This window comes from Pipistrellus kuhlii, unplaced genomic scaffold (genome assembly GCF_014108245.1).
Source record: "Pipistrellus kuhlii isolate mPipKuh1 unplaced genomic scaffold, mPipKuh1.p scaffold_m20_p_3, whole genome shotgun sequence".
NCBI classification, from domain to species: Eukaryota; Metazoa; Chordata; class Mammalia; order Chiroptera; family Vespertilionidae; genus Pipistrellus; species Pipistrellus kuhlii.
This window is the reverse complement of record NW_023425529.1, coordinates 69,588,418-69,610,444: the sequence shown is the minus strand read 5'-3', so window position 1 is coordinate 69,610,444 and position 22,027 is coordinate 69,588,418. Positions and strand designations below refer to the sequence as shown.

Genomic DNA, 22,027 nt, shown 5'->3' with positions numbered 1-22,027 from the left:
ACTTAAAATATGCCTCATTCCTCATAATGACTTCCTTTCCTGGAGGGTCAAATGTATAGATGCTTATGTTTGAACTCATGCTTAGTTGTTGACCTCCCAGCCACTGTGTGTGGTGTGTATGTTTGTGTGTGTGCACACATTTGTGCATACACGTGTGTGTGTGTGTGTGTGTGTGTGTGTAATGGAGAAAAGGTGGACAAAGTTAGTGAAAGGTTGCAGCAAATATGTATACTGTCGTTTCACTGCAATGGGAAAATAACAGCTATTCATAGTTCACATTTATTCTCTGACCTCCAAAGAGTTTTCATTTAGCAAGTACACTCTAAAAACCTTTTATATAGAACAGCCTCCAGTAAAACAAAGGGGGAAAGGCTAACCAATTTCCTCACAAAGGATCACATCCAATTTGGTACATCTCCTGGAATCTTCCACGTTGTACACACAGCACCTACTGCAATAGGCAAATTAACATTGGATCACAAGAAATAACCAAGCAGTGTCACCAGAGGATTGGAATGGGTCCTTGGAAATAGTTCAATCTACCCAAATGCTTCGGTGTGCCACTTTTACTTACACCAGCTGTGTTTGGTTAGGTGTGATTCATAAACGTATCCTCAAGTGAAGAGTTCTGTTTTTAAACCACAGACTCAAATTGAATTTAGTGAGATAGGGGTTTCAGGTAGTAATAACTTCTATGTATGCCATCCATGAAAAACCCATGATGAAATCTTTCCTGGCAAGATTTGTGTCTCCCTCTGCTCCAAACAAGGGGTGTTTTCACCAGCTCTGGATGGGCGGTATTGGGCCATGCAGCTTATAACCTGCAGTCAGTACTTCAACATTCTACCTCCTACATTGGATCTACTGTGAACATGAAATCTTAGCTAAGTCATTGACTGCCCCAAACCATAGCTGCTTCATTTGTGAAGCATAGAGGGCAAAGCCAAGGTTCCCTCTTGCTCTCTGATGTTGTGATTATGATTTCCATGAGTATTACTTTATGGCCACTTGAGATATAGTAGAGACTAACTCATTGTCAGCATCACTCAGAGCAAATTTTTGGAACAGATAGAAGTCCAGATAATAATCTATAATAATAAAAGTGTGATATGCTATTTAGACTGGACATCCTTCTGGACAACTTTCCAGATGAAGTTGGGGTGCCTGCAGGCTGAGAGAGGGAAACCCAGGTCCCAGATGCCAGAGGAAAGCCATTGCTGGCAGCTGGGGAAGGAAGGCCTACTCTTGCATGAATTTCATGCATCGGGCCTCTAGTGAATTTTATAAACAGAAGTGACAACAAATTAAATTCCTTGACTCACTTTTTGCTGGTATATTCACATTTTCTAAATATAATCAACAGGGTAATTTGGAGAGTTAAATCCAATGGCTTATTTTAAAAGATTAACATTGATCTACTCTCCCATATTGTATAATGCAAAATTATTCAATTATATTTTAATATAATACCATGTAGTAATATCTAAATATTTGGTGGCATAGGACAGATTTCTAAAAAGATTTACTTTGAAACATCATAATCCTAGTGAAATTTCCTGAATTGTCATTATCATTAAATGCAAAGGCCTGTTTAGAGAATAACAGTCTACTGCAAAGGAAACAAAGTATGCAGACATAAAGCATAATGACATATTTAAAATAACACAAAAATAATTTAAAATTGAAAATCTATTGAGATTATTAATTGGCTCTATGTAATTTAATAAGTCAATGTCTGCAGAGTTTAGAAGCTAATTATTACTAGATCAATACAGTTATTACTTACCAAATAGGGTTAGAAAAAAGGGCCCACATTAAAATCAAAGATAATCACGTTTCCACTCCCCATTCACATCACTCACTCATCCCTTCCCTCCTGCATTGATTCTGATTTTCTGGTAATAAATAATCTTTTACACTAGATGAGAGGAGTGTTAAACTGAAAAGGGAGGCATTTAAATTATTTTATATTTTTTTTGTATTTTTGGAAACAAATTACCATATTTTCCGGCGTACAAGACGACTTTTGAAACGAAGTCATCCGAAAATTGGGGGTCGTCTTATACGCCGAGTATATCCCAAAAAACTTCTCGATATGCCGCTAAACGAATTTTCCAACTTGATCCCGAAAATCGTCTGGATATGCCGCTAAACAAATTTTCCAACTCGATCACTGCAAGGCTGCTCGGACCACCTCTCTAACTCAGCCAATCCAAGCAGGCTTTTTATGCATGCAAATTATACATGTTCTGTACCCTAAGCTACACTGTGTTCTAGTAAAAAGCCTGCTCAGGTTGGCCAGAGTCAGAGAGACGGTCTATTAAAAAAAGAACTGGTGTTGCCTCAGAAGTGGAGGGTAGTCTTATACAGCGAATATAGGCCTAAACCTATGTATTAACTGTAAAATTAGGGGTTCGTCTTATACGCCCGGTCATCTTATACGCCGGAAAATAAGGTATTTGATTTCTTTCTCCATACATGTTTTAAAGTGTTCACTCTAGTCTCTAGCTGCTCAATGATATTACCAAGAGAAAGTTCTCAGAGGAGTTACTTCATTTTGAGTCTTCTAGGATGAAAAAGAAAAAGATATAATATGATAGAAAGAAAATTGTTTAAAAAAATGTTTCTAGAATTCTTGAGCTATTACTTGAAATGCAGAACTTCATTCTATCCATCTGACTGGAGAATGGCTGATAGCCTTGTCTGAATGAGTGATATTCCTGTCAAATCCAAAGGAGATAGGAAAAAAAATAAATATATTTCAGATCAGAATAGATAGCCAGTTCTGGACTAGACTTCAAATTGGTTGAACATTTCTCTAGCCTCTCCTGTGATCACATCATCCACACTTTTATTTATTACACGATGTTTTCCCTCTACAACATAGTGGTTTGATCTTGGCAGATGTTTGGACAACCAAGAAGGACACAGTCTCAGATTGTTCTAATCAAACCCTATACCTCTACAACATGAAGTTAATCACAGTGTCAATTAACGGTCAATTCCCTGTGTGCCTGTCTCTTCCTTTTCCACTTTTACTTTCTCCTTTTGGAATCTCGAGAAGCTTTTCCCAAATACCATTTTAGATATTACATTAACTTCTTAGATTCCCATAGACATTGTTCTAATGACCTTGTTGGGGGATGGGGGGCAGATTTTTTACTACCCTTCTAGAATCTTTCAGTTGGCCTAATAATTAAATCCACATGAACCCTGGCTGGTGTGGCTCAATTGGTTGGGCATTCTCTCATGCACCAAAAGAATGCCAGCTTGTTACCCTTTAAGGCTAGCCTCCCAGGAGGGGGCGTGCAGGAGGTAGCTGGCTGATATTTCCCTCTCACATGGATGTTTCTTTCTCGCTCCCTCATGATAAATCTACTTGAGGCAGAGTAACTAGAGAAAATAACCAAATTTAATTACATACACACATATGGGGACTCCATAAATGACAGAATCTGAGACCCCTACATATATGAGAAGTTCAGTGACAGAAGACCAAATGAGATATATATGACATACTGAATTTAAGAATAAAGTAAGATGCATTGGGGCTTCAGAGGGGTGGAGGAAAACTTGTAGGAAGATAAGAGCAGATGTTCAGTAATTAGAAGTTTGCCCTGCCCTATATATAGTTATCATAAAAAGTTATCTCTGGTAATAACTCTTATTACGGGTAAGACTCCCAATTTATAATCTTCTAGGTAGTTAAAGGAGTGGCAGAAGTTTCCTGAGCCTGCAGGGTTTTAAGTTCCTTCAGCTCAAAATAATCACATGCCAAAGCAGCACAGCTTGGAAGGCCTGTTCAGAAGCCTTCCACCTCACCTAGTTGTCTCGCATATTTGTAACATTCTCAGTTCTCATTTGACTCAAAGATTTTCTTGCTAAACAAAAGCTCTTCCCTCCACTCTTTGGAAGTAGACCATTAAATAACACAATAACATCTAAGACCAGTTGTAAGACTTTTGGGGGATGTTTGGGAAACTTAGAAGAAAAACTTCACAGAAATTTTAAGTTAACAAAAGACTTCAAATTTCAGAAATGCTCTAGGGTGGGAGGGGGGCGGGGGAATATATCTCAAATCTCTATGGAACAAAAACAATAACACAAGGCCAATATGTGGTGAAGTGGCAGATGAAATGAAAGCTGATTCAAAGGCCTCTGATTTCATCCTGCAGGAAGACCACCCAAAACGATAGCAAGAAAAGCTTCAAGTCCGGGTTCACATGCAGCTTTCTCTACTGCAAAATAGAACTAGCACAACTACACTGCCCTTTCAACGTGCTCTCTCCTCACAGAGTGTGGCTGTTCCAGCGCTAAAGCCAAGCTTTCTAGTTGTTCCCCTTCACTAAACTGAGCTGGGTGTTAAGTAGTGGGAAGCAAATGATAGAGTATTGACAATAATATTTAAGTTAAGTGAAAAATCATCTCGAAAAGTTACATACAAATGAATTGGATGATAATGCTTTAATTATCTACAGAAACCCTTGTTCCTTACAATAGAAAGAATAGCCAAGACTTCCATGCATTTCCTTCCTTTGTGCTAGAAAGGAAGACTATGTGAGAACTGTTCTCACCGAGGTGAACGTTTCAAATACAAGGAGACATTGGATCCCCAAATCTCAACTTGGTAGAAAGTGATTTTTTAAAATATTAAATTGGTCATGAGCAAATAACATGAGATTTTCATTTACAGTGTATTTTATGTTTGTTTATTCAACAATGTGCCAGGCAGGAGAAAATAAGCCAAGAAAGACAGACATGGCCCCTCCCTCATTGGTCTCAGAGGATAGTGTCTTAATCCAAGTTAAAACTATACCTTAATTTAAAAAGGGGATCAATCAGCCATAAAAATAGATGAAATATTACCATTTGCAGGAGTCTTAGGCTAAGTGAAATAAGTCAGACAAAGACACATGCCATATGATTTCACTTATATGTGGAATCTAAAGAACAAAATAAACAAACCAAATAGAAATAGACTCATAGTTGCAGAGAATAGACTGATATTTGCCAAAGGGGAGGGAATTGGGTGAAAAAAAGTGAAGGGATAAAGAAGTACAAATTGATAGTTATGAAATAGTCATGGGGATGTAAAGCACAGCATAGTGAATATAGTCAATAACATTGTAATAACTGTGCAAGATGCCAGGTGGGTACTGGAAATATCTAAGGGAATAGTTTATATGCATATGAATGTCTAGCAACTACGCTGTTACAAAATAATACTGAATGTAAACTGTAATTGAAAAATAACATTTAAATTAAAAACTGGAGTCAATTATGCACTTAGTTAATATACTAAGACCTCTTACTAACTATTGTGTAACTGCTACTAACTAGTCTTGGGATCTTGGTTCATTCCTTGAACTTAGGAGCCTTACATTCCTTAGGTGGTAAGTAAATGGATTTAGTTACATGAATTTTTATTTTTTATTTTTTTTTTGCTTTCATACTCTAAATTTGTAATATAATTTTTCATACATCACCTCCATCTTGGTCTGTTTGGGCTGCTATAACAAAATAACAAAACTGGGTGGCTTGTAGACAAGAGCAATTTCTTTCTTAGAGTTGTGGAGGCTAGAAGTCTGAGATTAGATACCAGCATGGTTGGTCTGGGCTGCAAACTTCCTGTTGTATTCTCACCTGGACAAAGGGGTAAGCGTTCTTTGGGGATTCTTCTACAAGGGCATTTATCCCATTTACGAGGCTTCACTTTCATGACCCAATCAATCCCCTACTTCCATACCACCTATAGGCATCAGTTTTGTTTGTTTGTTTGTTTGTTTTTAGCATAAACATTCAGAGTGTAGCAATCTCTCCAATCTTCAGGATCATCTGCAATGAGAGAGGCAGAAAATGCAGAAAAAGAAATAGCTAGAGAAATGCCAAGGAAGGTGAAAAACCTCATCTTCAACTTGGGTTTAAGGTCTGAGTGCTCACGTGAGAGGAGACATACAAGCATAGCACAACATGGGGACAGGGTTGCTGGTTGCTAGCTTATAACCTGAACAAGTTATTTCATACCGCTGAGCCCCGGTTTTCTTAACTAAAACTGGAACAGAACCTGACACATCCAGAGCCTGTTTAGCAGAAAATAAAATCTTTATAGCTACTGTAAATTTTATTCTGAAATAAAAAGAATCAGGCAATACACAATCATTCCATATATATATGACAATTTTCTCAAGACTATCAAATTCTCTGCCTGCCAATTTGCACCTTGCTTGGAATCCAAGGTTTCTTTATAACTGACCCCTGAATGCACCACACCCGTCTCTCAGCAGATTGGGACTATGCTTTCCTCCAGGACTAAAGCTAGAGAATTGGGTTCTTCTAATTATAGCCATTTTTACCAAGCAACTTGAGAAGTAGGGAATTGGTTCTGCTTGGGATATTCCCTAATATTTTTCTATAGTTCATCTATAAAACAAAACAAAACCCATGTCATATTTTCTTTTTTATTTTTTTAATATACTGTATAGATATTTTATTGATTTCAGAGAGGAAGGGAGAGGAAGAGAGAAACATCAAAAATGAGAGAGAATCATTGATTGGCTGCCTCCTCCACACCCCCTAATGGGGATTGAACCCATAACCTGGGCGTGCCCTGACCAGGAATCGAACCCTACCTCCTGGTTCATAGGTTGATGCTCAACCACTGAACCACACTGGCTGGGCTTTATTGATTCTTTTAAAGAGGAAGGGAGAGGAGGATGGAGAAAGAGAAAGAGAGAGAGAGAAACATTACTTGGCTTACACCCCAACTGGGTATCGAACCCACAACCTGGGCATGTGCCCTGACCAGAAATTGAACTGGTGACCTTTCAGTGAATGGTGCATGAGACAATGTTCAACCAACTGAGCCACACCAGCCAGGATCATGTCATCTTTCTGAACATGGAAAATCCAATGACAACATCAGCAACCCTTATTGCTACTGTAACTACTAAAAGTTAATAATTCTTATTATACATTAACTACATTCTGTCTCTATTTGACTCTCAATCGCCACCTTTTAAAAATCATCTCCTGGTTTTGCTAAAACTCAAGAGAGTTTAAGTGTTGTTGCTGTGGAAAACTGAAAAAAGGCTTCAACAACATATTTGTTATCAATGCTTTATTGTTGAAAACAAAATTGAAATTCTCTGGCACATAAAACAATTATTTCTACAAAAGGAAAGCCTACAAATCTTGATAATTTATACAAATAACAGCTTCTCAAAAAATAAAATTTTAATTTAGTAAACTTGTCTTGTGCTCTATATTTTTAGCACTGTCTGCAATAATCCACCATAAATCCCTGAGCGGAGACATTTTTGACCATGTTCTGTTATGCTCCCCTTTTCCCCTCCCCCCAAGTTGGTCTAAGCCCAGCCCTGTAATAAAAGGTGTCAGGGACATTTCGTTATTAGAGATCCATGCATTTTATGACACAGGCCCAATTATTAATGCTACTTGGGAACTGGGTCAATATGAAGTGCCTCTACTGTGCAATTAGCAAACCTATTAAGAACCAAGTGTTTTGAAAGGAAGAACAATAATAATAAAAAGACATAAAGTGTTAAAACTAGGAAATCATCATAAGTCAATATTTAAATAAATAAAAATGTTAGACATTGAATTCATCTGTATATCCTTATATTAAATTCCTTTTTTATTTATTTGTTTGCAATTGCCAATGCAGTAGAAGATGAAAAATACACTTCAACCCCCTATTTTTGGTTTGACCACGGGTTTGTTGTTGCTAAATGTTAAATATCATTCTGAGAACACAGTGATTTAGTTATAATTTAACTTTTGGCCCCTCAGTGAAATGTTTACAAAATACTACACATAGTAGGAGGGCCTTCTTATTAATGCCATCAACAAATCTCTCTCACTACATCTGCCCTTCTTACAAAAGCACTAATGCCATAAGAACACCACTTCAAATTCTTTATCCCACTGTCTTCAGATATGCAGAAAAACATAAAGTATGGCGAAAACATAGTAGTACGATGCATTTGCATGTGTAGCTTCCCTTTAATGGGAATGCTGACCATATATACATGGAGCATGAGTGTGAAGGAGAAAAAGCTAATTTTCAGTTGCAGGGAATTGGCTTGATGAGTCAAGTTTTGTTTTGTTATTCTGCTATTGTAGAATAATAAATAAATAAATATGTAGAGTATTGTGTTTCTACCTTATGAAGAAACTAATAGTGGGCTATTATTTTCACAAAGTTAATTTTTAGTAGCAAAGTCTGACTGCAAGGCAAAAAAAAATGTTCAAATGTTCTTCTCTACATCTTTTATACTCTTTTACTTGTGAAGTGAACGTGGAAGTGGTTACAAATAGGTAATGAAACAAAATACTAAATTTGCTAGTGAGAAATGTTTTTCAACTGTAAAAAGCACTTGGCAGAAGACCTAGAAACACGCAGGCGAATGCTACACTCTACTGCAGCTTAAAATAAGAAGTCATTTTTATGTTTTTTTGGGAAGAGCAAAATATGAGAAATACAATAAAAACAATTCCTTAAAACCATATCAGCATTACTGTTCTGGTACCTATTAGAAAAATATTAGCATTTCATAATAACATCTCCCAAATACAAAGTCATTGGTAACCATGATTATACACTCCTTTGAGCAGACTTGATTTTTTAACCAGTAACATCTGGAAAGCACAAAGCACCTTCCCTTTTGTCTAAGAGCTGCTGGTTAGTTATTGGAGCTAGAACACTTTTAAGCTTCCTTTAGTTATAATCTATAATAATAAGAGTGTAATATGCTAATTAGACCAGATGACCTTCCGGGGAAAGCCCGGGCTGCAAGGGAAGCTTGGTCCCGGGTGCCAGAGAAAAGTCGGTGCAGGCAGCTGGGGGAAGGAAGGCCTGCTCTTGCATGAATTTTATGTATCGGGCCTCTAGTCCTTATATGCATTAACATGTGCATTAACCAGGAATAGCCATTTTAAAAGGCAATTTCAAAAGCCTAATAATTAATACAATGAATTCTCATAGGCAATTTTTTTGTGGGAGGGCGTGTAAATATTGGCGACTTTAAAGTAAAAAAAAAAAAAAAATGCCTGCCTGACAAGTACAATATGAGGCCTCCCTACCCCCTCCTACAATACTGGTGTGAAATGGGGGTTAATTACTCTACTCTGCATATCCTTTTCCGGTCATGAAAAGCAAATGATTCCCCCAAAAGTGAAGACTGACATCCAAATCATAACACGTTATGTGCACTAGTCAGGAAACAGGTGTAGACTCTCACAGGGCATGACGTCTTATTAAAAAAAAAAGTAGTTTTCTAAGATGCAGAAATTGATAAGCAGGCCGCCCCAAAGAGGGAAGGCAGCAGCGTCTGGACAACCGCTGGCTTCCGAGGGTCCAAAGGACACATGAATCACTCCCTCCGAACACTTCATAGTTTCCTGTGGTTGCATGGACACTCTGGCTTCCTCTCACAGTGTTTAGGAAAACAATATGATTTCTAAATTAGCTTTCAAAAATGCACAAATTTGGAAGTTAGAGGCCGCCCCTCTTTAAGAAGGCCGAGAGATCCTTTGTTAAGTGCTCTGGTTTAGCTCTATGGGTAACAATTACATCCCTCAGGAGGTTTCCAAGGTTCCCCCCCATTTTTGGTGTTAAGGGCTGTGTCCACAGCTAAGAGGCAGTGACCCCGGTGACCTCTGCCCTGGCCTTGGGCTCCAAACAAAGCTCTTGTCCTCGCCCTGCTGGGAAGTCCTGTTGGTGAAGAAGCCAGCTGGAAAATGTGGAGGAGGGGGAGGCCCGGCTCCTGTCAGGTCTTGGAAGTCTTTAAGCCTTGCTTTTCCATGATGTTCCAGAGTTTGCGGAGATTGGACTGTGTGATGACGTCGTCGGGCTTGAGCTGCAGTGCCCGCAGGTAGTTGGCCTCGGCCTGGCGCAGCCGGCCGTTCAGGTGCAGGATGGCTCCCAGGTTCATCAGCGCAGCCGGATACTAAGGCCAGAGAGAGGAAGGAAACTGATTAAGAGGCCACGTCAAGCTTTCCTTTGAGGAAGACAAAAATCTTCATCCACTTATGCAAATGATTCCCTTATGGCTGGAGGCATTTCATGGAAGCAATTTAGCGATTTATACAAACAGACAAAGATAACTAGGAAGGAAGGGGGGTGGGGGGGGAAAGGTTCCAAACAGAATCTGTGTACTCTGTGCCTTTGTAAAAAGGGCAGGCAGCTAGAGAAACAGTTTTCGTCTTTAATGAGAAAGAATGGATTACATATGAAAACCTAGAAACCTAGTCAGTGGTCCCACCCTGGGAAAAAGGGGGATACAATTTCAGATGGACAAAATTAAACTTTTGGTCAACTCAGCACCAAGAAATACAATATTAAGTGGGAAAATTTGACACATTTCTGTGTCCACCCACTTTTTAAAATTCTTTTTAAAAAATGTATCTTTATTGTTGAACGTATTACAGATGGATCCTTTGTGTTTTTCCCCCCATTGACTCCCTCCATTCCCCCACCTTTGTTCCCTCTCCTTAGCAATATTCTATGCCATTTATAAAAACATAAATAAGTAAAATATAAAAGTTTTACTGATGTTTTCAGGGTAAACTATCCTGAAAAAAAAAATTCAAATGAAACCATTATAGTCCTTTCCAAATTTAGCTCAAGTAATTTAATGAGACAAAGTCTTTACTTTTAAGCCAGTTTGTAACCTAATGGTATTTACTCTAAATACAGCAAAGTAAAAACATCTAGTAATAGATAAAATATCGTACTTTTATAAGAGAAGTTTTATGCTATTTGTTTAAAAATAATTTGCAGATTTTTCTGTAATTTGTGCTAATTGTAATACAAAGTTATCATGTGAAAGGCAAACTTAAAAAAAAAAAAGTATGTTATGTAGCACTAGTAAAACAGGGTTTCCCTCCCCAAATTCTCAGACATTAGTTAATAACACTCCTTTCCAAAGGGAAAAAAATATTTTGCTTGCTATCAATGAATAAGGGCTGTACTGTTGCTCTTGTCTTGTCCCTGGAACTTTCTGGCTTACAGAGTAGCTAATACTTTGGCAGTTACATAAAATGCATATTTCAAATATCAGATAAAACAAAATGTGTTTATGCTAAGATTATGTTTCCATTTTTCAGATGATGTCAACTCTTAATTGTCCTGGCAAATCTGATACCACCTAAAATAATTCACCATTATTTCTATGATTTAGCATTTTCACAATGCATGCATTTTCCAGCTGAATTCATATGACTCTACTCTTTACTGTAAAAACAATTATTTCTGAACCAAAGCAGTGCTGGGGAGAGGGGTAAATAGCTCAGAATAAACCAACTGGGGAAAAAGGATCAGATTTGGATTTTGAGATGTGGATCTGAGTTCTCACTCAGCCACTGCTATGACCTTGGTGAAGTCCCCTAATATATCTGTGTCTCAGGTCTTTCATTTATGAAATATTGAAATAATATCAACTTTCTGCACATTGTTAGAAAGATAAGAGAAAATAAATGTGGCACAGTTCATGCACATTGTAGATACTCTACAAATGTCAAGTTTACTTTTCTTGACTCACCGTGCTTGAGATAAAGCAAATGCATGTTTGTGATATTTATGTGGCTATACAAACTTTACAATTTTTTATTTCAATGGCTACATAATATGTTTCTGGATGTATACCAAAATTCTCTTAAGTTTTCAACTACTGGGCATTATTCTCCAACTTTTCAACATCCTTTCCAAAAGGAATGTTGCAAACATAAACTGTTACTAACCTTCGAAGAACCTTTTAGTCTGGACGACTCCACACTTATCAAGAAAAATACAGATGGTCAGTATCTAATTTTAAACAGCACTCCAAATAAACACAGCTCCAAATTACATGTGCAGTGAGTATCTCCACATTGGAAACCTAAAATAACACCTCCTACTCTGTCTTCCTAAGAGAACTGTGTTGGCATACCACCATTATTATCTTGAGTTTGATGCTTGAACACACTTCTGAATGATGTTCCCTCACAGAGCTTAGCATCACAACCAATAAACAGCTACTAAACGGATGGGGAAGTGTATTCACAGTCTTGGAGTTACTAGAGAGGCTAAATAGATTAATTCCCTGCTATCCTGAGTAGGAAGAGAGGAAATGGGGAGGGAGAACAAGGGTTGGAGACCATTCCTTACTTCACAGACAAAGAAGAGGCCCAGTGGGTGGGCGGAGAGAAACCAGATGTCCCTGAGGGATAGCGGTTATTTCTTGAATAACTTTATTACCGGAGTGTCTGTACCTAGCTAGAATTCCAACTCAATGGGTTTTTTAAAAACACTCAGAGGTTCAGAGGTTACCAAAAAAAAGTTAATATTATTATAAGAAAATACAATTAAGAAGTTAAATCTGATATCAAAATGAGTCTGATATGCTAATTATATTGGTGTTTTCAAATAACTTTAATTTTGCATTTTTCACATTAGCATGTTTCTCATTAAACAAAAATAATCAAAAATTGACATTATGAAGTTCATGTGAGATAATAGGTCTCATGGAAGCTTACATAATACTTACTGTGTTTCCTAAAGAATAAAAATCCAAGTAAACTAAAAAAATGTGCATATGAAGAAAATCATTCAATTTTTAAACTATTTTTTATTGATTTTCAGAGATAGGAGAAGAGGGAGAAAGAAACATCTATGTGAGAGGGATACACTGATAGGCTGCCTCCTTTACACCCCCTATGGGGAACCCAGGCATGTGCACTGACCAGGAATCAAACTGGCAGCCCACTGGTGCACTAGCCAACACCCAAACAACTGAGCACATCAGCTAGGGCGCATTCAATATTTTTAAGCAAGTATCTAACTAGAAATAGATTACTACTTTCAGAGGAAACATTGTGGTTTGAATGTACCTATTTTAATAGAGTAAAAAAAAAGTTATTTTGAAAATCAATGCACATATATTATGTAACAGATTCTTATTTGCATAACTGGAAACTGATGAAATTGACATGCTGTGTGCTCATATGTGACATACATACCCATTGCCTCAGGTAACTACTTTAAAAGTGTCATTTGACATAAATAATTTCATTTGTCTGTTAAAAATTTATGACTAAAACTGGTATAGACTACCTTCTCCCTATATGGTTGTTTTCTCTCCTCAAAGATAGGGTTTTTATCTTTTAAGCCCATCATATCTCCCTTCTACGGCAATCTCATGGGTAGCTTAGTGGATGCCCACTGGACTGACTGCCTTCAGGTCATCCAACCTTGCTACAAAAATGAGAGTTTAGGGAGGGACATTAGCATCACCTAGGGGCTTAATAGAAATGAAGAATTTCAGGTGCCACCTACTGAGTAAGATTCTGAATTTTAACAAGATATTCAGGTGCTCTGTATGCTCATTAAAATTTGAAAAACGCTCTTCTAGAAGTCATTTCCAGATCCTAGATTATATGCTTTTACAGCTTCTGAAATGATTTTTTTTCTTAATAAGAGAATGAAGTTCCTATAGAACAAAATATGTCAGATCAAATGTCTATCCTCCCATAAAACAGAATTCTTCTCTTGCCCATAATTATTTAAGGCAGTACATATTCAGATAAAGCTTTATTAACAGAATAGTAAATGATTTACTGGACAAAATAAAAATTTTTAAAAGCTTTTTCATAACCAAACTAGAGGCCCCAATGCATGAAATTTGTGCATTGGGGTGTGGTGGGGGGTCCCTCAGTCCAGCCTGCCCCCTCTCACAGGAGCCCTCAGGGGGTGTACTACTGTTGGCTTAGGGTGACCTACGGGTGACTGGGCTAATCAGGGGAAGGCACCACCCCCATCTGCTGCTGCCACTGCCGGCCGTTGTAGCCACTGAAGTGTTTTCATCAACATGGACTCCAGTTCCTTCACCACAAAAAAGTGACAACTTTAGGGATTTTCAAGATGTCTCTTTCATAGGCTATGGCATTTATTTCTTTTTTTTCTTTTTTATCTTCACCTGAGGATATTTTTCCATTGATTTTTAGAGAGCATGGAAGAGAGAGGGAAAGATAGAGAGAAACATCAATGTGAGAGGGATACTTCAATTGGTTGCCTCCTGCATGCAAAGCCTGCAACCTAAGTACATGCCCTTGATCAGAATCGAAGCCAGACCCTGTGGTCTGCAGACCGAGGCTCTATCCACTGAGCAAAACCAGCTAGGGCAGGATATGACATTTCTTAGCTGCTCTAGCAGAAGACCTTTGTTTTTTTCCTCCAGAAATGAGGTGGAAAAACCCTAGATTACCTTCTTGGATTCTTATTATGCAAGTTACTAAGAGCACTGTGAGTGAAGTACTGGAAGCTTAGCCAATGAGTGGTCAGAAAAGGTGTTTCCTTGGCAGCTCCCACACAGAATCCCCCATGGTGTGTGTCCACTGGGGTGGGTGCGTATTCCAAGCTGTGCCGCAGAGGCTCAGAGCAGGCACCCCTGTGTATTGTGTCTCTGCTCCGGCCCTTCCCCAGCCCCAGCCTCCCCCCAGCTGCTGGGGCTGAGGGTGGCACGCATTCCCCTCCTGCCTATCTACATGCGAAGCTCCTTCTGAGCTGGTCGTGATGCCTTACGGTGCCCCAGCTAATTTGCATATTACCTATTTATATAAATATATATAGATAAGAGCAAGTAAGGTTTCTAAACAGACTTAAAGACTGCTTCACTGTATAACTGAAATGCAAAACGTTCAGGTGACTGGCTGTCTGTTATATATTGGGTGTCATTGCCATCTGCCAGCCATGAGTCATGGGCTGGAGAACAGAAACCCAACTGCAACGGCTGATGTCTTCCCTCACACACATCCTCTTTTATTAAAGACAGCCGATGAAATCTTCAGCATGTTAACAAAGGCAGTCAGCAGCTTGCAACCCAGTAACATGGGGCTTGTGGCTCCAGACAACAAATGACACCACCTCCTACTTCACAGACTAGAAAGAAGAACCAGACTTTCTTGTTTCCTTGAAGAGAACAGATGCTTTACATCAAAGGGGCTGACTGGCAGTCACACTGAAGCAACAAGTGACATCTTTTTTCAAGTCTCTAGGGAATTATGCCTTTATTGTTAATTTACTGTGGTCTTTGGCTTATTTCTCCAGCACTCGAGGAAATAGCAAAACTAAAATAATAGCTGTATACTGGGGTATGGTAGAGCAAAGGCAATGTGAGAAAGGTCTGATACTTTTCTAATTCCCATGAGGCTCCCCAGGAGCCCAGCTGAGCTCATAGGGTCTTCTAGGCACACAGGAGTGGAAGCCAAACTCATTTTCCTGGCCTCTGTACATTATTAGTCTTGGGAGGATATCTATGGAGTAAGAACAGTGAGACCAAAGGAGATTTAGGTTTGCGAATTCGTGCTTCTATTGAGAACAGGACTAAAATGCAGAGGTTTGAACAGAAGATTTAGGTGGGACCTAGGAAAAGGTAAACCAGGACTTGTTGAAATATTCTGATTAGGCAAGTCACGGAAACTCAGGCAGTAACTGGCTCTTTGAGACTCATTATTAGTCTCTGTGGCCACTTCCCTCTTGTGAAGGTAGATCAACAGGCCAGGGAAGCTATGAAAAAGACAGACAGAGGTAATACACCAATATGTCTAATTTTATAAAAATATTTCAATTCAGCAAGAGCAAAGAAGGTAGTTACCTATAAAGGAGCACCTATATGTTTGTCAGCTGACTTCTCAACAGAAACCAAGCAGGCCAGACGGGAATGGCAAGAAATATTCAAGGTGATGAATAGTAAGGACCTACAGCCAAAGGTAATCTATCCAGCAAAGCTATCACTCAGAATCGAAGGTCAGATAAAGAGCTTCACTAATAAAAAAAAAGCTAAAGGAGTTCATCAACACCAAACCAGAATTATATGAATAGCTGAAGGGGGTTCTTTCAGAAGACAAAGTAAATAAATATAAAAATTATGAACAACAAATACGTAACTATCAACAAGTGAATCTAAAAACCAAGGAAATTAAAAAAAAATCTGATGAACAATATTAACTGTTGAATATAATAGAATCAGAGGTATGGAAGGGGAGTGAACTGACGATTCTTGGGGAAAAGGGGAGAGGGGGAGGTGGGAAGAGACTGAACATAAACTGTGCACCTATGGATGAGGACAATGGGGAGTGGGGAAAAGGCAGAGGGTGGGGTGGGAACCTGGTGGAGGAGAGCAATGGTGGGGGGGGGGGGGGGGAGAAAGGAACATTTGTAATAATATGAACAATAAAAATTTACTTAAAAAAATATATTTCAATTCAGCCCTGACCAGGTAGCTCAGTTGGTTAGAGTATCATCAGGATATGCCAAGGTTGTGGGTTAGAACTATTGTCAGGTCACATATAAGAAGCAACCAATGAATGCATAAGTAAGTGGAAAACAAATAACTTTTCTCTCTCTCCCTTCCTCTCTAAAAAAATAATCAATACATTTAAAAATAGATATTAAAAATATTTACATTCAAAGTGTTGCTGAAATTATCTATATAGCTGCATATTTACTGTTTCATGAACTAAATAACTTTAAAAAATAGGAATGTCTGAGATTACCTTTATCCAGCTAATATTCAATTAATATACTATACCTACTTGGGATGTTTTTAAGATAACCACCTTTAACTTCCCTTCTGAATATAATTTATAAACAGAAATGAATTTGCATGGTCTGAAGTTTTTAATGGGTTCTCAATCTTTTTCAAGTAGTTACTAAATAACTTGATGAAGGTTGCTGAAATTGCTTACCCAATTGGATTTACTGGAGCAGTAACTGTACCATGATGCTTAAAAATTAATGGTATAAACTTTAAAGAAAAATATTCATGAAAAAGAGTATGCATAAATTTAAGGATTCTCTTTGTATTGGTTGTGCCTTGTACATGGCAGATATTTAATAAATAAATCCTGGATTAAAGGTGTTTTGTTTAAGATTGGCTGTCAGGCTTATTAAAAAAAAAACAACCTATAATATCACCTGAAATAAAGTTAGATACATCATTTCCCTCATTTTCAATATCATTCCTGCTCTTTTTTCCAGACAGTTCAAGGCCAAGCTAAGAACCTGAATAAATCAGACTTGATTCCTTGCTTTTCTCCATACACAAATATGTACATACAACCAACTGTTAAGTCTCGGCAACTTTACACCCAAATCTCTGTTAAATCTGTCTTCTAATTATACTTTGTTCCTTTCTCCCAACTTGGTTTAAGTTCAATAATAAGTGGTTAACTGAACTGATTGGTGGGTGACAGATTAAATGAATGAATAAATACAGGAGTAAAGCCTTATTCAGGTTTCTTTTTTAATTATAAACTAGAGGCCCTATGCAAGGAGCTTGGCTCTTGCAGCCCTGGCTGCCCCAGCCCTCACAGCCCTGACTGCCTCTTGGCCCTGTCCCCTGCCCACTGGTTGTTCAGCTGTCTGGTCTAATTAGCATAATAGCTTTTTAATATAGGACTAGAGGTCGGGTGCCCGAAATTTGTGCATGGGGCTGTGTGTCTCTCAGCCCATCCTCTCCAATCTGGGACAACCCTCTCACAATTCAGGACTGCTGACTCCCAACTGCTCGTCTGCCTGCCTTCCTGATTGCTCCTAACCACTTCTGCCTGCCAGCCTGATCACCCCCTAACAACTCTCCTGCCAGCCTGATGCCTAACTGCTTCTCTGCCAGCCTGTTTGCCCCTAACTTCCCTCCTCTGCAGGCCCAGTTGCCCCAACTTCCCTCCTCTGCCTGCCTGGTCACCCCTAACTGCCTTCCCCTGCTGGCCTGATTGCCCACAACTGCCCTCCCTTGCAGTCCTGGTCCCTCCCAACTGCCTTCCCCTGCCAGCCATCTTGAGTCCACATGAGGGCAGCCATATTGTGTGCTGGAGTGATGGTCAATTTGCATATTACTTTTGTATTAAATAGGCTAATTTAGGCATATAAAAATTTCAGAGAATATTAAAAAACCTGTGTACTTGCGTAACAAATAAAACTTATAAAGACAATTAAAGATCTCAAATACCTTTTGCTGTCCTATTCCTGAGCTAACTCCCATCCTCCCAAGAAAACAACCTAAACTTGGTACTTATCAGCCCAGTGTATGTTTTACACTTTTATTTTTTTGTCTATCCATAAAAAAATGCTACATTCTGAAGTTTTAACTTGATCCATTTGTCATTATCCTTCATGGGATGCCATCCTACCAAGCACCTAACTGGAATTTTGTGGGGAAGCATGAGACTTAGTTGGAAAGTTGTAAGGAGACTCTGAGAAAAGGGAAGTGTGTGGATGGCCGCCTGCCCTGTTTATCAGAATTCCAACTTAGGGGAGACTTAGGGGAGTGTTGAAGGCAGTGCCCCTAATTATTTCTTGATATTTCCAAACAAGTCTGTGCACATGCAGACTTCGGGTGTTTACTGAAATCCTTAATCTTAATCCTGGATGCCCTTGCCTAGAGGAAAATGTAAACATGTGTCCTCCCAAGATTACTCACCCTACTGATTGTATCTAAAGATAAAAATTCCGAGGTCAGACAAGTTGGTCGAGTTCAGGGTGGTATGGCTAAGGAGGGGTTTGGGATGGGAAAGGGGGAATAAGGACAATTATGTGAGACCATAATCAATAAATAAAAAAATAAAAAAAGATAAAAATTCCAATAAAGGCCTAATGAGGAAGGCTATGGAGGCTGCTTGGACCCTTGAGTCAGGTAAGCCCCTTAGCCCTCTCCCCCTCAGGGGAACTGTGTCGGAGTAATGTGTTCATCCGTCCTTCAGGGGCTGCTGGTCAGCCCTGGCAGAATTTTTACTCATCATTTTGTTTTTCAAATGTATCCATGTTGATATAGGTAAGGTTTAGATCTTTCACATGCATTTCAGTGAATGACTCCCATTCTCCCAAGGATGGGAATACTGACTCTTTAATAGAGGGCTGTCTCTACAGATACTTATGGGAGAGTTCCTTGGAGTGGAATTGCTGGATCACAGGGAATCTTCATCTTCGCCAGATATTACCAAATTGCCCTCAGTGTGGTTGTATCAAATGGTATTAGCCTCAGCATGTAACGAAGGTTTCTTCATTCCAGGTCCTTCATAACACTTGGTATCATCTGACCATTTGAAGTTTTGTAAAGTTAAAGTTGTGAAATAGTATCTTATTGAGCTAAGCTCCTTTTCCCTGATTGCTAGAGAGGTTAGTAACATTCTCATAAGTTTAATAGTTTTTTACATTTTCTTTTCGGTATCTACCCCTTCTTTACCTGCTTTGAACAAACTGCCAAGAGCAGGGCCAGCATGGAGAGAACCCCTAATAAAGAAGAATCAGTCTCAATTAGTTTGGAGAGTAAAATGTCAGCAGTAAGACATCCATGATGTTAACCCTTCGGAGACCAAACCAAAAATGGAAAAAAAAAGTATTACTAAAAGTGAAACATATTAATACAATAAACAAACAAACCAAAAATCTCTCAAACTTCTGTGATGGAAAAAACACAAAACACCCACAAGCAATTCAATGCTTCCAACTCAGAAATGACAGCTCTTTGTAGTCACATTTTCGCTACAGTCATATTTTGAAGAAAGCATCTCTGCAGAAAGATTTACCAAACTGTACTTACAGCACTGGAAAATAACCCAGAAACACAGCAGTGACGAGGCAAAGTCTGACAGATAAAAGAAATAATTCATTCTGATTCTCAGTTTCAATACAGTATTTGTGTTTTTGAAATGGCTTTGAATAAAACAAAACAGATACAGGTGACAAGCGAGACACAACGCTATATTAAGGGAGTAGTTTCAATTTGTCAGTGACACATTCTATCCTGCTCGCTCAATCCTTCTCTCCCACGTCTGCTCCACCCCAGCGGGTGTTACAGAACGCTCATTTAACTTTTATGATGGGTGTGAGTGCCACAGTGTGGAGTGCTATTCATTTTTACGGCAATCAAAATGCCAACAGCTGTAGTTCTGGCAGACAGCAAAGAGTGATGCTAACAGAGTGATTTCCAAGGTGGTGGCTATTTCTAACAGATTTTAAAGTGTATCAATTCAATTAAGGCTATGACCTAAGAAATTATTCTTCACTAGTGATAATTTTTTTTCAAACATGGGTTTTCCCGATGTCCTTAATTTTGCAAGAATGCCTCTCACGTAATCTAAATGGAAAACCTAGATCCAGGCTTTATCTTTTATAAAATGTAACCACTTAATACTTAATATTATTTATGATTTGAAATAAACGTGCAGCTCATCGTTTGCAGTAAAATTATTAAGTAAAAAGTTCTTTAAAAACTGAAAAAATACAGGATGACTCACAGTGCATGCAAATGAGAAAAATAAGAATGTACTGAGTTTGAAGATACTAAAGGAAAGACGATTAGAAAAGAATCTGCACAATAAGCAAGCATCATCTATATTTTTAAAACAGCAAGAGCGTGCTGCCCTTACTAATATAGTCAGCTCTCACAAACCCCTCGGCATCTTATTCTCCTCCTTTTGAACCAGATTCCTTGCCTGTTTCTAAGTTCAAATATGATTTAAGCAACATAATTCACTCTACACTTTATTCATTTCTTTTTAGCATGAAAGGGAGGGAGGAACATATGCATGCTTTCTCAATCATAATCATATTACACAGAAGGAATTTCCAGCTGCACAGGCCATCCAAGTGTGTATGTGTGAAGCGTGAGTTTGAATACATTTCATAAAATGATTGCTCATTCCAAGGAGTTGAAACATGTCACTGGAATAATCATATTGCTATTAAAAAGTATTTCAGAAATATATTGAAGTTGATATTTGGGCTTATAGAAGATAGAAGCAGAGAGCTAAATTTGGGGGTGTGTGGCCTTTTTGTTATGCAAATTATCATCCAATTTAAAAAAAAGGCAGTACTGTCAGAGGTATAGATATACTGCATTGACAAAAATCAGAGTTATATTTGAGTAAAGCTCAAAAGAAGCCACAACAATCAAATTCAGGAAGTTTTTAAGTCTATGTACAATAGTCCTCCCATTGACTTAAAAGCTGACTAATAAAATAGCTTCCATTTGATGGAGGTCAACAAAGAGATACGAGTTTGCATATTTTGGAAATCACAGATTTGTTCCTGAATAAGACTTACTGAAAATATTCTTCCTTTTTTTTTTTTTTTTTTTTTTTTTTAAGTATGAAAACGAGCATATCAGAGACATCAAAACAGTGGGTTAAATTTTTGGTTAGGCACGCAACTGTAAAGATGGGTAAGATGTTTTTTCCTCTCACTAAGCAGATGGGGACCATGGTGTGAACAGGCAGGATTAATCCAAGAGTGACAGTGTCATTGAGAGCAAGCATATTTCAATGTGACATTAGAAGGCAGCAACTGTCCCCCCGCAGAAGGAAGAAACACATTTCACTGAGAGAACTCACCACAGGCTTCATGCACGCAGGAAGCAGAAAGTTTTGCGAATGTTCTGAGTCAGGATGATCAGATCAAACAGCAAGCAGGAGCAAAGCAATTCCACGGGGAACTATTAATCTTCCCAAGGACTAAAATTAAACTGTAAACACAGTGTCTGATGCGTGACATTCTATTTGCACTTTTATAGGGCCAAGACTTTGCTGATATATGCTTGGAAAAATAATGACTGCAAGGTCTCCACACATCATTTCAGAAAATATTCCATCAGGATACACCAATAAAGGTGAAGCCATGCTGCACTCCAAGCCATTCCACTTGCCAAAAAGTCACACCTGCTGAAATGTAACAATAAACACGGCCTGTGCATATCTAAACTCATCGCAAATCAAGGGGGTTTTAAGGGCAGATCTTCTGTCACTTGCATGGTGTATACTTGCATATCACCCTCTAGAGCTCTCCATTCAATTGCACATTTTGTCTGTATTTCTGAAATGGTGCTGTCTGAAATCACCACAGTCAGACTGCATCAGTCATCTTCCTTAAAGTCTGCAGAGTCAGCACATTTTTATATCTATAAGGTTTTAAAGACTGGCTCGATGACATTTTTTTTCTACAACAGCTTCCAAAACTGTATATAATACAGATTTT

The 22,027-nt window shown here is 38.5% G+C and overlaps 1 protein-coding gene across 2 annotated transcripts in view; it reads right to left on the bottom strand.

Moving 5' to 3' along the window:
• Positions 1-735: 735 nt before the first annotated feature.
• Positions 736-22,027, bottom strand: part of TMTC2 (transmembrane O-mannosyltransferase targeting cadherins 2) — a 412,316-nt gene continuing 391,024 nt past the window's right edge. Inside the window, exons 12-13 of one of the 2 annotated variants that reach the window (XR_006742882.1) lie at positions 9,651-9,968; positions 736-755 (exon numbers count right to left, since the gene is read on the bottom strand). Coding sequence is in view for 1 of the 2 variants with exons in the window: in XM_036456331.2 (XP_036312224.1) it covers positions 9,789-9,968 (180 nt within the window). In the remaining variant the exon portion in view is untranslated. Of the gene's footprint in view, positions 756-7,102; positions 9,969-22,027 lie in introns of those variants that run through there. The other variant, XM_036456331.2, reaches the window with a different exon arrangement.